Here is a 15504-nt window from a genome sequence, read left to right on the forward strand (position 1 = left end):
CTGCCGCCGCATTCCTTCTCAGTGCGTGCGATTTAAAATGGTTTTCCACTACGCCACGTGTTCGGTCTCTCTAGGTATTGATGTGGCGGTGGGTTGGTGCACTCGCGCCACGTGCTGAACGAATGAGTGGTAATGTCAAACAGAGGTGGCCTGATGGAGGTGATCTTTGGGCCCTGAGCACAGCGGTACGGCTGAGATAATGAGCCCAGGCACTGCTGGAAGCTGGAACAGTCAGAACTTTCCAGCACAGCATTAAGAGACCACTGTGGTTTTCACATCAAGCCCAGGAGCTGCAGTTGCCATGAAGAGACTATCGCCTATTTTAGAGGAAAAATCACCAGGCTGCCCTCTAAGAAGAGCCTGTCAGCCAATTCAGCTCAATGCAGATGCAGTTTGCCTTCTGTGAACCTGAAAAGCTGAGAGTTTTTGACATGCACTAAAGAGAGGATGGAGGCGTGAAGATTGTGAGTCTCGGTGCTAAATCTAGTGATGGGTATGTTTTATGAAGTTTTTGTGAAGTTTCAAAACCTTTGCGATTTATTTATTCTGAATCGGTGATTCAGAGCACTTATCAAACCGTGAAAGTCGCGTGATTTCGGTAAATGCGGCTTTCTAACATCATGGCTGTTTTGAAATCTTTCTCATTTCAATGGTTCGCCACTAGGGGTGATGTCTGCGAAACCAGTGTCTATGGCTGCATACGAAATCGGATAATGTGTAGTAGGTACAACAACTGGTTTGAAACTTGCTTTGCAACCATTAAAAAAGTATGTCTATGTAGTATGAATGAAATTTGGACATTTGTAGAACATCTGCCATGTTGTCTTTGTAATGTCTGTTTTGTTGCTTCACTTCCATTCACAAATCTTCTCCTGTGGCCTCATGGGATATTAAAGTGTATGTTGGATGCACACTTCATAATCTTACCGGAAGTAGTAGGTCATCCGGGTACTTTTCGTCTACTATTTTATGAGTGCTATGAATTCGGACATACTACTCGGCTCAGATAATATAATATAGTATGGAAGTAGGTATATGTACGGATGTAGTATATATTTTTTTTTCTGATCTTGGATCACTTTTATAAATTTAAAGACATTTAATGACACATTTGTATAATAAAAAAGAAGAGTTGTGGTTAATAGTCTCTTATTGGCCCGATAAACCAAACTCATACAGACACTTCATTTAGTAGTATTAGATTATTTGTAATTACATTTAATAGATTAAAGTTTCAATAAAACAATTGCAATTGGTTTGTAATAGGTTTTTGATGCATGTTTGATCTGAGTTTACATTGCATTTAGACCATTCTCACCAGCAGGCTTCACGAGTGTGCGGCATTTCGAGAGCTTCGAAACAGTGAATCATTTTATGAAGCAATTGGTTCAATTAGTTCAAAGTTTCAAAAGCTTTGTTTCTTCCATCGCTAGCTAAAAGTCTTTTCTGTTCTGTATTTCTCTCTATAGGTGAGGACGATAGCCTGGCCTTGAAAGGGAAAGTGACAGTGGAAGAAATCTTCAAAAAAGACTTCAAAGTTCACGACCCAAATGCTAAGTGGATCAGCAGTAAGTGCTCTCATCAGCAGACATTTGATTTCTTCTAGTGTGGTTATTCCATTTGCTGCCCAGTATCAGATACGATTGCAGAGATTATCTCAGCATTGAGTACTATAATTCTCATTGTGCACATAATCAATTCAGGGAGGCAGTGAAATGAAGGCTTGTGCATTGCTAATTTCCTCTTCATGGTAAAACGAAAGTATAGATTTTTTTTTTTCTTTTCTTTTTTTTTCTTTCAAAGTCATGAATTTCAAACATTTGAGAATCATGATCTTCCTAAAACTCAAGTAAAATCCCAGTGGCCAAATAAAGAAGTTTCCCATTTTAATGGTCTTAACAGTTTCCAAATACAGTGACCGCAAAAAGTATCTGAACATATAGTAGCGTCTTATCTGAATTGCATGTAACGGCTTTACATGACTTAATCATAACAACTGGAATTTATTTTGAAGAAAGCATAAGCATACTTTTCAAACAAAACATTAAAAAATAGGATTTAAATGATAGATATAGTTTTGAAAATGAGACAAAAATATTGTGACACTTTGTGGTTGTGAAATGTGTGGTTTGATCATCTGCATAGGACACCTATGTGAACTTGAGAATTAAATCATACATCCACTAACCCTTGTGAAAAGAAGTACACTTGTGCATACTTTTAAAAGGCGTGCTTATTACAAAAATAATATACTTTAAATAATATATTCTTAATTCACTTAATTCACTACTCAGACAGTTACTGAATGTTAATTGCAATGAAATGAAAATGTATTGTAGTTTAAATTTATATTAAATTCAATTTTTTTTATTTAATTCTATTTAGCTTTGATTTTTGACCCATTTAAGTAGGACTTACTTACATCTTTATGGGGAAGTCGTTTGGGAAGTCGTGGCCTAATGGTTAGAGAGTCGGACTCGTAACCCAAAGGTTACGACTGAGGTGCCCTTGAGCAAGGCACCGAACCCCCAACTGCTAAAAATGGCTGCCCACTGCTCCGGGTGTGTGTTCACTGCTGTGTGTGTGTGCACTTTGGATGGGATAAATGCAGAGCACTAATTCCGAGTATGGGTCACCATACTTGGTCACATGTCATGTCACTTATATGTCATTTCATAATTACTTTTAAATAATTAATTTTAATTAATGTTATTTAATTAATATTACAATATCTAAACGTAGAGTTTGTTTTTTTTAATTTACTTTTAAGGTTTGAAGTACACTAAGAGTCACATTCATTCATTGCACACTTTGTTTTAAGTGAAAACATGATAATTCTTTGCAAAAATGGCTCAGAAAAGTTGAACAAAAATTTCCAGCTGCATTCAAGCGCAGATGACCTGTTTTGATATTTTATTTCTAATGAAATAACCATTCAAATTTGTTTAAGTGGGTCTGAAGGTTTCCAAATTGTTTTTTGGGGCAACTCTACAACACTGAATTAAGTCAGAATAAGGGTGATTAAATCTTTGTGGACACGTGTCTGGATTGTGATGTCTTTTCCTCATGCAGACGGATGACTTAATGTGAACGGAGGGAGGCGTTTATCAGCGGGTAGATTAATCAAGCAGTTTGATTTGGTTTGAGCTTCATTGAGCTGTCTCCTCTAATCAGCTGCTTTAGGCTGTGCAGATATGGAAGCTCTCTTCATGCTCTAGTCTCAGCCACAAACGCTTCAGGGACAATCATATGCATATTGCACACAAAAATGGCCAAAAGCTCACTGAAGTTATTTATTTTAATTAATTCTTGCCTATTATTGCAGTATTATCAATTTCAGATTCACTTACCCTTAAAGACGGTATGAAATGAAAATTCACCCTATCTATTTTCTAAATGCATGTTATTGATCTTATTGTGAACATTCCATTCATGCATATGGCTTTTTTATTTCTGTCAGGACCACTATGGTTTTGTATGGTTCTGTTCTGGGCAAGAACTCCCTGCGCATCCATGCAGCTACCTAAAGGGATAGTTCACCCCAAAATTAGAATTGTTGTCATTTGCTGTACCAAAACTGCATGACTTTCTTTATTCTGTTTCCATGCCTTTTCCATGCAGTTACAATGAACAGGGACTAAAGTTTTCCAGCTTAAAAAAAAAGACATAAATGCACCATTAAAGTTTAAAGTGATCCATACTTTTTGTGTACTACATTCCATGTCTTCTGATGTTATACAGTAGCTTTATGTGCGAAACAGACAGAAATTTACATTGCTTCCTACTCAAAATCTTGCATTTGGGAATGTTAATGATGATACAATCACAGACATCCCACCATGCAAAAACTAATTTCAGGGAGGTAGTACCACCCCCAACAGCGCCCCCCCCCTATTTTATCAGTTGTTTATTATTCATGCAACAATCCATATTACTGTTATAGTTTTCATTAATAATCATTGCTCTATGATAACTTTGCCTAGTGCTCTTATGGATGTTTTTGCATGACTTTGTGAAAATGTAACGACTACTGAATAAAATAGTATAGACTTCTTCATGGCTAGTGTTTGCGTATTTCATTTAATTCTGTAACCTACTTGTTCTACAGATCTGTGTAATAGTGTTAAATGCTACTGTTTTTGATAACGTTGATAACGTTTCTAATAGATAATATCATGATATTTTTTTGCGTTTCCCTTACCGAATGTGCTATCCTGTCAGCAATAACATGTCCATGGGCTCTTTTGATAACTGTCAGTTTAAGTGCCGGCGATGCAGTGTTGCCAGATATTGCTATTAAAACAAATAAAAACCGAGAATTATTTCAAATATTTTGCAAATCAGATAAGATAAGGATATCGCTGACCCTAAATTGCAACTTCCCACTCTATTAACTTTCTAAAGTGTCAAATTAAGTGGAAAAGACAAGTCCAAAAACGCCTATAATCGCTGGATCTGCGCCCGCGCTCTCAAGATTCCTTCACTCCACCAGCGTCTCGCAGCGATCGTTTTCATGCCACGGACGCTAAACATTCTTGCAAACTGTCTAAACTGAATTATACATGCAGACACTCATATGGTGATCTCATAGCTGGCTACGGTTATGATTATATATCACTACCACTGTGCTAAATGACTAAATGTAAATGTAAATGCTTAAGTGGCGCTCTTTCCTCTTGCCCGTACTCTCCCTTGCCTCCACGATTTCCGGGATATTGTATCTAATTTGCGGGCGTCAGGGAGCCACTATTAATATGCGGGAGACTCCCGGAGCTTCCGGGAGAGGTGGGATGTCTGCAATCATCTTCAAGCATAACATTGGCTGCAGGATAATCATGCTATGCAAAACTTGCTAAGTCAACAAAAGCTATGTCGCTTAGTTCTATAGATGTTGTGATGCATTTTAACCACAGTGATGATCATTTAATTCATTACAATTTTGTTCATGTTCCTGCATTGCAGCTATATGGAGGCATCAGCAGACCCTCATCACTCTCACACAGGAACATTAACTCAGCGCTCACAGTCATTCATCTCATCTGGCTTTGATTCATAACATAACAAAGCGCAGTTCACCGCCTAGCAAGCGGGTGGAGTAATTTAGCTGGAAATTATGGCACAATGTCTCTGCTCTCGTATTGATTGATGCTCTGCCAATTTTTCACACCATCATTTTAGCTCGTTATCGTTCATGTCAGTCCAGCAAAGGTAAACAGATCTGCCGGAAAGTAATGAACTGAACGGTGATGAGAAACCTCTCTGCTTCAGTAATTTCAAATAATGTTCTTTCTTTTTTCCATGTTTGGAAATTTTTGCATTAAATGTTTGTTAGATGGGTAATGTGGTACTCTTTGAATGTACACCATTATGCCTCAGTTACTTTTATACTTGTTTCTATTTAACTGGTAGCATTAAAAAACACACAAAAATGCACACAATAGTTTACATGAACTAAAATGGAAAATACTTTTACACAATAAAAAAAAAAATATATATATATATTTAAATCTTCTATGTATACTAATACATTATTTAAACATTAAAATAAAAAAAATAACATATTCGTATAAGATATGTTAAACTTAGATATTAGCATTTTAATTTCTGCCAACAGTGAAGAATAGTACCTTTTTCAAATTCAAGATCAAGTCAAATCAAGATCAGTGATCAGTCTATTAATTCATTTTCATTACATTTATATAGCGCTTTTCTAGGCACTCAAAGCGCTTTATTAAAGCAATAAGCCCCAAGAAGCCGTGGTGTACAGTGAATTTATAACAGCTGTTATAAATTCACTGTAAACCACGGCTTATTGCTTTTATAAAACGGTTATTCCATATATGTAGTTAGGTTTCACAAAATAAAACAGAGCAAATAAAGTGTATATTAATACAACATTATTCTTCCACCAAACAATGTAGTTCCTCAGAAACAGTTGTGGTTGCAACAAAGTGGTTGCCAAGCAACATACAAAGTAAACAAAGGTGTATGTTTGTAGAGTAATTTACAACAGCTTCGAACGCGGCTCAACCAATCAGAATCAAAGACCGGAACTATCCGTTTTATAACAGTGATTTGATTAGTACATTTCAGTCAAAATTCTCATTATAATCAGTGACACAGTTTACACTGCTCAACGAGTTTCTTATTTACATTGTGTTTTTACCGTGTTAGTTATGATGAAAGTATTCATGAGATTGTGCAAAAATTGCATTGCAATAAGGAGATCATTATATCGTGTGCTCAGTAGACATGAATGTGTTCAGATACCATGCAACGCTACAACCTTTGATGCAAAGAGAGTAGTTCTAAATATAATGCGATAACACTTTTCACGATTTGTTAATATTTATGGCTGTTATAGTAAAAACGCAGTAGAAGTTTTTGAGAGTTCCACATGTAATGCTCATTTCATATTTAAAGATGTTAGCCAGTCACAGCAATGGGCACGCCCCTTCCAACAGAGCATTCAAATCAGAGGGATAAATCTATATCTTAGACCTAAATTATGAACATTACCTCTATCTTACATCTATTGCAGCAAGTGTTTTGGGTAACACTTTATTTTAAGGTGTGCTCGTTACACATGTTACATGTACTTACTAGGGATGCACCGATACCGATACTGGTATCGGTATCGGGCCCGATACTGAGCTCCTGTACTCGTACTCATACTCGTTAAAATGCCCCGATACCAAACGCCGATACCACACAGCATGTGATAAGCGGTGTGCTCCCTGTGTCCCAGTGTTTATGCCCATATTTGGTTAGATTCCTGTTCCTGTCCTGATTATGTTGATTTATTCCAGGTGTTCCCTGTTTATTTCCTGTAAAGACACCTAATATAAATCGGGCCCACAAATACAATTGAAAACCTTTCCTTGCTCATAAAATAGTCATGTAGACAGCATGTGACGGTGATGCAGTGTGGGGAAAAAAAATTGGTCTTCCTATTAATAAGCGAAGCTGTTTATGCTGAAAACAGTGTGACATCTACACAGGGGTTTAGTCATTGAATGCAGACTGTGTCGAGGGGACGAACACTTCAGAATAGCACTTAAAATTCGAAAAACACCTGCGGCACCATTCTAGAAGAGAAGGAGCCTCAGTCAGCTAACAGAGTAAAAAAAAATAGCCTAACACGTTTCTCTATATAAAAAGCTAATATTTTTTTTTATAGCAAAAACAAAAAAAATAATAATATATTATATATTTATTAGGGCTGTCAGTCAATTAAAATTTTTTATCTAATTCATTACACAGTGTGGCAATTACAGTATTGGCCCGAATATAAGACGACCGCGTTTTTTCAGATGTATTTCCAAGAAAAAAACATTGTCTTATATTCGGGTCAATACGGTAATTACATTTGCACTCACAAAAACAAAAAAAAGTGCAAAAACAGCACTTGTGTGATGTTGCTCTCACTGCTTGTGCAAAATCGCATATCATATGATATAAATGTAAGACAAAAACTCATACAGTGGCAACATTTTTTTTTTTTTCAGAGAAAATTTTTTAACAGTAGGTAATGTGGGATATGACACAGTTTGTCATTTTAATAAGATTATGCTGTTCCCCCATGACTCACCTGCGGTGAAATCATAAATGTATGTAAAGCCTTGCCACAGTCAATTTGAGAAAGGAAAGAGCACTGCTCTGGCCATCATTGGCTGATTATTTGATCTTCGTTAAAGTGTCAGAAGCACTTAGTTGGGCAGATCCACAGAAAACAGGGCCCATAGTTCCTGTCTGGAACATTAGCTATTACTTGATTTCCAAGGACAGGCCAGAAATTGAATTTTCTAATACAGAGTTGGTGCAAAATATGTTTTCCCTCTATATTTTTTCCCCAAAGAACTTTCCACAACTCATCAATCAAAGTCAGAACGTCACAGCTGATGCAGCTCATACTGAATTAATCTATAAATGAATCAATGATACAGGTAATTTATTTACACAGGCAAAGACTTTCTCTCCCTCTGGCTTCTCCGACCATCGACCACTTGCTTCCATCACAGAAATCTAGTGTTTTCAGAAGTGCTCTGGTTGTAAAACTCTGACAAATGAAAACAAATATAACACTTGGATTTCGTCATTGCCGTCAAGGAAACATGGGCTATTATGAAGAAATAGGATCACATTCAATTCAGGAAATAAAAGCTCTTGAATCCCCTCTGAAAGGATTAGTTCACCCAAAAATGAAAATTATATTCAAAGGAAGCTTAAACGTACGTGCTTGACTCGTGAGAACAAACTTCATTTGTTCCAGTGTGTCAAGCAAGCACATTTGAGCTTCCATTGATCATATTTGATGTGCTCTATGTGTTTGTGTTGATCAATGTTTATAATGAATAATCTGAATAAAATATGTGAACGTGAATAAAAACCTAAATTAAATCTGTTCATCATACTGTATAAAGTGATAATTTCTCTGAAGAAGACTAAACCGCTCGATTCATTTGGATTACTTTTACAATGTCTTTATGAACTTTTTGAAGCATGAAAATGCCAATTACCTCTACTTTCAATCAATGGACAAAAATGATGAGTGATTATTAGAAATATCTTCATTTGTATTCTGAAGTCTTCTTGGTTTGGAGCGACACGAGGGTGAGTAAATGACAGAATTTTCATTTTTGTGTGAACTAACCCTTAAAGATCTGTCTTGAATCATCTATGCCATCATGAATCATCTTTTGCCAAACCATCTTGCAGTAAGCGGCTGTCATTCAGCGTTCCTCATCCCACTGTTCTGTCCTCTATCTCCCTTTGGCTGTAATAGACTCTTTCATTTTGATTCTGTCTGCCTGCCCCCATTATGATTGTACTAACGCAGCTATATAATTGCATAATTAGTGGAGTCCATTGATCTGCCTCTCTAGCTAGGAGTCTAAATCAAACAGATACATCATCGACATTACTCAACACTACACAACACAGAAATTAAACTGAGCTAATGCCTGCTGTGGCCTAAACCATCTGGTTCCATTTTAATGGCCCACCCCTGTGTCCTTAGCCTAAGCAGCCACACGGAGCCTTTTATACGCTGAGTGTGTACACACACAGATTCACTGAATGCTGTTAAGCAAACAAGGGTATAAATGTCTTTTAACCTTGATGGGAGTCATCGACTTGCCTCATATGATAATTTGTCGAAGTTAGCAGCAGGCTCAAGCAGACCAGCACCCCCAGTGTCAAAACTCTCACAGCCGTCAGAGTTCGTTGAGCAAGAACAACCGCCCTTTACTGAGGGATATGTACAGAATTCTAATTTTGCTGTAGGTTAAATCCTTTGCATTATAGTTGTTTTCTAATCCTCAATTCCTAGCATATTTATCAACATGACTAAACCCAACAAAGACCACGGAGTGAAAAGATTAATTTTATCTGGAGATAAGAGAAGGCATATTTAAGCTGTTCCAAAAGCTAGTGTGCTGCCTACTTTGACAGTATTTTAAGGCATCATGGCCACACTACCATAAATAAATACGGTTTCAAAAGGTGGGATCGCACATATTCTTCACATATAAATCCAAGAATCCAGTGAAGTAGGCTTATTGGAAAAAATTGAATCCAGTCAATATTTCTGAGTAGCGTTGATTATTTCATTTAGCATTCAAAAAATGGGCCAATTTACCCAATATGTGTGTGTGCTTTTCAGAGTCAGGTTATTATCAACATGGTAACATCAATATCTGTTTTAATTATTAAGTCTATTTGTGGAAAAAAATAGAAAAAATTGATTTATACAATTATAGTCAATAATGTTGAAGACTGACCTGTTTGAGCTGCATGACAATGCATGAACACCCATAAACTGAAGTGCTTTGTTAGCAACTTGATTGACTCTGATAAATACACAACATAAATGTAATATTACAACTTTCTGCACAAAATGGTGCAAACTCACATGTGAACTTGAACACTGTAAGAAAATAAATTATAATAGAAAAACTGAAAAAATACTGGTAATTTTCTGCCAGGGCATTATCTGTTAAATTATCTGTTAAAAGATTTTCTTTAACCCTAAAATATAACACAATACAATGCTTTCACCATACAATGCATGCCTGTAGCTCAAACAGTGGAGCATGATGCTAGCAACCAAGTTTATTTTCGATAAACGAAAACTAAAAATAAGACAAAAACGATTGACGTAAACTGAAATAAAATAAAAAAATTAATTAATTAAAAACTAAAACGAAATGAAATGAAACTAACAACAGTTATTGAAAAACTAACTGAAATAAAATAATAATGATCAAAAATAAATAATCGTTTTCATAATCATTACGTTCTCACCCCGTGGCGGAAAAATATGAGCCGTGTGGCAGTTATCTGACAGAGAGACGCAAAGCAGTTTAGAACCTGCACAGGTTCTGTTTGGTAAACCCGAACCCGCACCCGCAGTACTTAACAGAACACCTGACCCATTATCCAAAAGCAGCACTAATTTAATTCTGTACCCGACCCATTTGACAAAGACCGAGACCTGAACTGCACCTGCATTAAATCTACTGCATCAGGTAGGCAAAAAATGATTTATTTTCTCATGTAACACAACTGTAACAAATGGTCCACTGAAGGCGAGTTGAAGTGAGAACCCAAGTGCAGTTTATTTACATAAAGACAAAACATAATCCAAAAGACTTGACTGGAACAGACTTGACTTGGCATGAACAGACTTGAATTGAACAGACTTGACTTGGCATAAACAGACTCACCGACAGCAGGGTTACAACTAGGGATGGCTGACGCGAAACTGACGTTTCGACACGGTGTCAAGATCCCGAAGCGCAGATGTTTCGAAACACTGCTCCGAAGTGTGATTCGAAACACCCATGTCACGTGACTAAGGCGATTCAAAGCATCGGGGCGTTTCACAAGTGTTTCGAGACCCGAATCTGCTTTTGATCGACAAGGTCGGGTACAAACCACACAATCGCACATCTGTCTTAACCTAACTCCCGCAAAGTATAAAAGTGGAGTTAATGCAGCAGAACAATTAATATATTTAAATGAAAACCTTTATAATATGTAAAAAAAATGCCAGTTGTGGCTTGATGTCTTTTATTAATGTTTATTTTTTCATGACCAAAATAACATATTCACAAAGAGTTCATTCAGTTGTCAGAGAGATGTTACAACGCATTACAAGAACAGAACAATAAAAACACAACTTTCAAATATTTATTATAATTCTATTCATGCTTCTCCCGGTATTCGAACCTAAAGTGACAGGTTCTGGCAACATGCCAGGCGTGCACACCAAGGTTATTATAGTTTTGCATTTTTAAATTCGTTTTATTTTAATATCGTTTTCAAATTTGCAGTAAAATTTAGTTTTGTTTTTATTAGTTTAATTAATAATTTTATTAGTTTTAGTTTAGTTTTTATTTTGTGAACACATTTCTATTTAGTTTTTATATAGTTTAGTTTCAGTTTTAAAAGTGAAAAGTTTTGCAAAGTATTTTTAAAAGCTCTTCGTATTTCTTTAAAATGCAGTTGTGATCAATAACAAACTATATTACACATCACCTCTGATGACATCAGTGAATCAGGCCATGCATGACAACTACAACAGTATCAAAAAACAATCAATATAACCTGATCACATTTTCTCCTGGTTTTTCTTGCCATAACAAATGTGCTTCATAAACACAGTTACAACAACCAAAGAAAAACTAATGTTAGAAGGTCAAGGGTCAAGAGCCCAACTAAAGCAAATGCTTATCTCCACAACGGTGACTTCAAATTGTATTATTTTCAATAAACATTAACATCTAAATCTCTGTTAATTCTTAATAAGAAATTTTTTGATGCATGACAAAAAAAGTCAAACTGGTTAGTAATGCATGAAGCTGGTGATGCTGTTTGTGGAGTTGATTAATTGATGAGGAAAACTAGGATGCCGGGTGTATTCAAAGCGCCGCCATTACTGTCTACAGTGCGTGGAATGGTGCGCTGTGATTGGTTGAGTGGATATATCGCATTCTGCAGAGAAGGGAGTCTGGCGTTTGTCGCGGTTTGGAAAGAAAGGGAGAAAACATGACAAACTAACTCGGCGGATATCGCATTTTGCGTAAAACAAAAAATTGACTTTTCAATACCGACCAAATACAATACTGATTTTGGCAGAATTTTTAATTTTTTTTAAAATGGCGTTTATCGTGTTTTGGAACCAAACTCTTCATATATACTATTTAAATACTAATAAAGTGGGGGTATATATGCTTTCATCAGTGTTTTATGATAAACGTGACTAAATATAACATTGCGACTACAGTAAAAAAGATTTTACTGTTATAAAAACACAGATTTGTGGCTATTATTGGAATTGAAAAGGTTAGAATAAACCCGAAACACACATGATCATTGTCATGCGGTGAATCTGGCCAGTCGTGAATTAGCTGTCGTCATCAGCGCTCCTGCAGCCGCTCTGGAGAAACTGCGCTGGCTGAGTCAGTCGGCTGTTCTCGAAACACTCTCGCAGTGCTTTGATGCCACACGTGACCGTTTCTAACCGGCATGCACTGCTTCAAGTCAGATTGCAATCGATCTGTGCAGTGCTGCATGAAGTCGAACGCACCTAATGAGAACATGACACACGAACCAAGGAACCAATCAGAACATAGCACACAGACAAGGGAATCACATGACAGAACATGACTGTGGCCAAACTACAAAATAAAAGACATGAAAACAAAGAACAAGAAACAAAACCCAAACCCCACGTTACAAAAACCAATCAAACCAACATTAGGCATTCTAAGTTGGTGCTTTGAAGAAAATTAGACACGCAGCTCAACATGGCAATTAACAGAAAAAAAAAATGAGAACGTGCATCCTTTGTCTGTAAACAATACAAAACTTTTGCCTACGTCATGTGAACAATCTGCCCATACAGGCTATTTTGAACAAATGTGTCTAAACCAAGTCATACACACGCTTATGATTCTCCATAAATTAAAAGAACATCCAAAACACGATTGTCTCTCCTGAAACTCAGCAGTGTTTAGGCTACGTGGCCTTTGGTCTTTTAACATTAAAAATAAAACTTTTATTCAAATTGTTAATAGATCATATATAGGCCTACAGAAAGAGAGCAAAGAGCGCTCCCTGTAATCAAGCTGTCATTCAGTTCAGCTGCAGCGCGAGTGGCTATAATGCGCAACGCTGCACATCGAATTATAAATCGAAATCTTTGACGGTATTCAGACTACAGAGCATGAACACAAATAAGCACAAGACCGTTTAAAGGCAGCTGTCAATCAGTGGGTATCAACTGAGTCTAAATGGTCTCGGCTATTGGATCCAGAGTCCAAATATAAAACTAAAATGGAAACTAAACTATATAAAAACTAAATAGAAATGTGTTCACAAAAATAAAAACTAAACTAAAACTACCAAAATTATTAATGAAACTAATAAAAATGAAACTGAATTTTATAGCAAATTTGAAAACGATATTAAAATAAAAACGAATTTAAAAATGCAAAACGTCTCAGGTTACGTATGTAACCATGGTTCCCCGAGTACAGAACGAGACACTGCATCCTCTAGGGGTCGCTATGGGGAACGCCTCGTCGTGACCCGTGTCTGAAGCATACATTGAAAAAACACCAACTCGTTGGCCGGTGACAGCCATGACGTCACTACCGGTGCGACTATAGTATAAATAGGCGCCGGGAGCACACTTCATTCACTTCTTCGTCTGAAGCTTGCGTCCGCAGTATGGCAAGAAACCTAGAGGACGCAGTGTCTCGTTCCCTACTCAGGGAACCATGGTTACATACGTAACCTGAGGTAATAACAGTTCCCTTTCAAGTGTCCTCTAGGGGTTCCCTGTGTCCTCTAGGGGTCGCTATAGGTAATGGTATACCCACGCCACCATGCTGAGGGGAGTGCATGCCAGAACCATGGCAAGCACTAAGTACCAACTCTACCATAGCCATGGGAGTTGCCCCTGGGACGTTAAGAAGGCTGTCAGTGACATTATTCCCTACGGCCAAAGGCCTAGGCTACATACCCCAAAAACTTACCTGTTAGGGCCAGAACTCCTGGACCCGGGGTAGAGCTCAAGGCTTGGAATCAGGAATAGACTCCTTTAAGCGAATACGACCAAGAGCCTAGAATCATACTAAGTCTTGGCCTGTCACACAGGGGCTACCACACGTTTCTCTTTGTATGTGCTGAAGGAACTGTCTCAACAGACCCCTAGTAGCAACACCCTGTTAAAGTAGGTATCCAGAGGATACATAGGAGGAGTGGTGCCCAAGGAGGAACCGGGGTTTTAAACCACTCAGAAAGAGCACGAAGCTGTACGCGTAGCTCTTACCGTACAGGATTTTAGAAAAGTGGGCATAACGTGCACCCTTACCAGCTATGTGGATTTCAGAAATACCGTTCTAGGGGTTCTCGTGGCACCCTGAAAGAGCAGCCCATAGATAGAAATAGCGCATCCCCAAAAACGCTATGTCTACGGCTATAATGCTGGAGTGGCTAGCAGTAAATCTGTAGCTGAGGGAGCAAACATCCAGCTCTCAAAACGAGAGGGAGCTCAACCTACAGCATGTTCCAATGGTGGAACAGCTAGCAATTATTCAGCTGAGGGAGAAACACACCCAGTTCTCAATCCGAGAAGGGGGCTCGACCTGCAGCATGTTCCAAAGCTGGAACAGCTAGCAATAATTTACTTAGCTGTGGGAACAACACACCTAGTTCTCAATCCGAGAAGGGGGCTCGACCTGCAGCATGTTCCAAAGCTGGAACAGCTAGCAATAATTTACTTAGCTGTGGGAACAACACACCTAGTTCTCAATCCGAGAAGGGGGCTCGACCTGCAGCATGTTCCAAAGCTGGAACAGCTAGCAATAATTTACTTAGCTGTGGGAGCAACAAACCTAGTTCTCAGTCGAGAAGGGGGCTCGACCTACAGCATGTTCCAATGCTGGAACGGCTAGCAGTAGTTTACCTTGGCTGAGGGAGCACAAACCCAGCTCTCAACGAGAGGGGGCTCGACCTGCAGCATGATTGTAAAATCAGAAGGGTAAGCATACTGCAAGCTAGCCAAACACTCAGCGCATCAGGGAGGCAGAGGAAGGGCCTAATCCACCAGTTCGCCTGATGCTGCTGGTTCCAGGTGCTCTGGGAAAACAGAGAACTGAACTCTCACGTGAGAGATGAACTCCGAATTCAGAAAGGAGTAGCGGGCTCATAGGTAACCCTTTGATAAAAGGGGAGCACTGCTAAACACTACCATGAGAACAGCCCACGGAGCGAGGAATCCAACTCCTCAGAAGGGAGAGAATACTAAAACTCTCGAAAGAAAGCACCATGCTCACAGTAACCCTCAATGGTGAGGGGAGTGATGCTTCCAAAGTGTGTCGACGTGATCGGGAAAACCCCTCAGGGCGACCCAGATACGGTAGACCAGTCAGGGTAGCATGAAAGCGTAACCCCAGCCAGGACGTCCAGTATATTTTTGCAGTGATGTGTCGG

The 15504-nt window shown here is 38.2% G+C and overlaps 1 protein-coding gene across 1 annotated transcript in view; it reads left to right on the plus strand.

Annotated features, from left to right (window-relative positions):
• Positions 1–15504, plus strand: part of LOC107755713 (dipeptidyl aminopeptidase-like protein 6) — a 187809-nt gene that overhangs the window by 96081 nt on the left and 76224 nt on the right. The window contains exon 3 of the mRNA XM_016572597.1: positions 1470–1568. Coding sequence (XP_016428083.1) covers positions 1470–1568 — 99 coding nt within the window. The remainder of the gene's footprint in view (positions 1–1469; positions 1569–15504) is intronic.

The sequence above is a fragment of the Sinocyclocheilus rhinocerous genome, unplaced genomic scaffold, assembly GCF_001515625.1.
Source record: "Sinocyclocheilus rhinocerous isolate Xijiao unplaced genomic scaffold, SAMN03320098_v1.1 scaffold1193, whole genome shotgun sequence".
In the NCBI taxonomy this organism is placed as follows: domain Eukaryota; kingdom Metazoa; phylum Chordata; class Actinopteri; order Cypriniformes; family Cyprinidae; genus Sinocyclocheilus; species Sinocyclocheilus rhinocerous.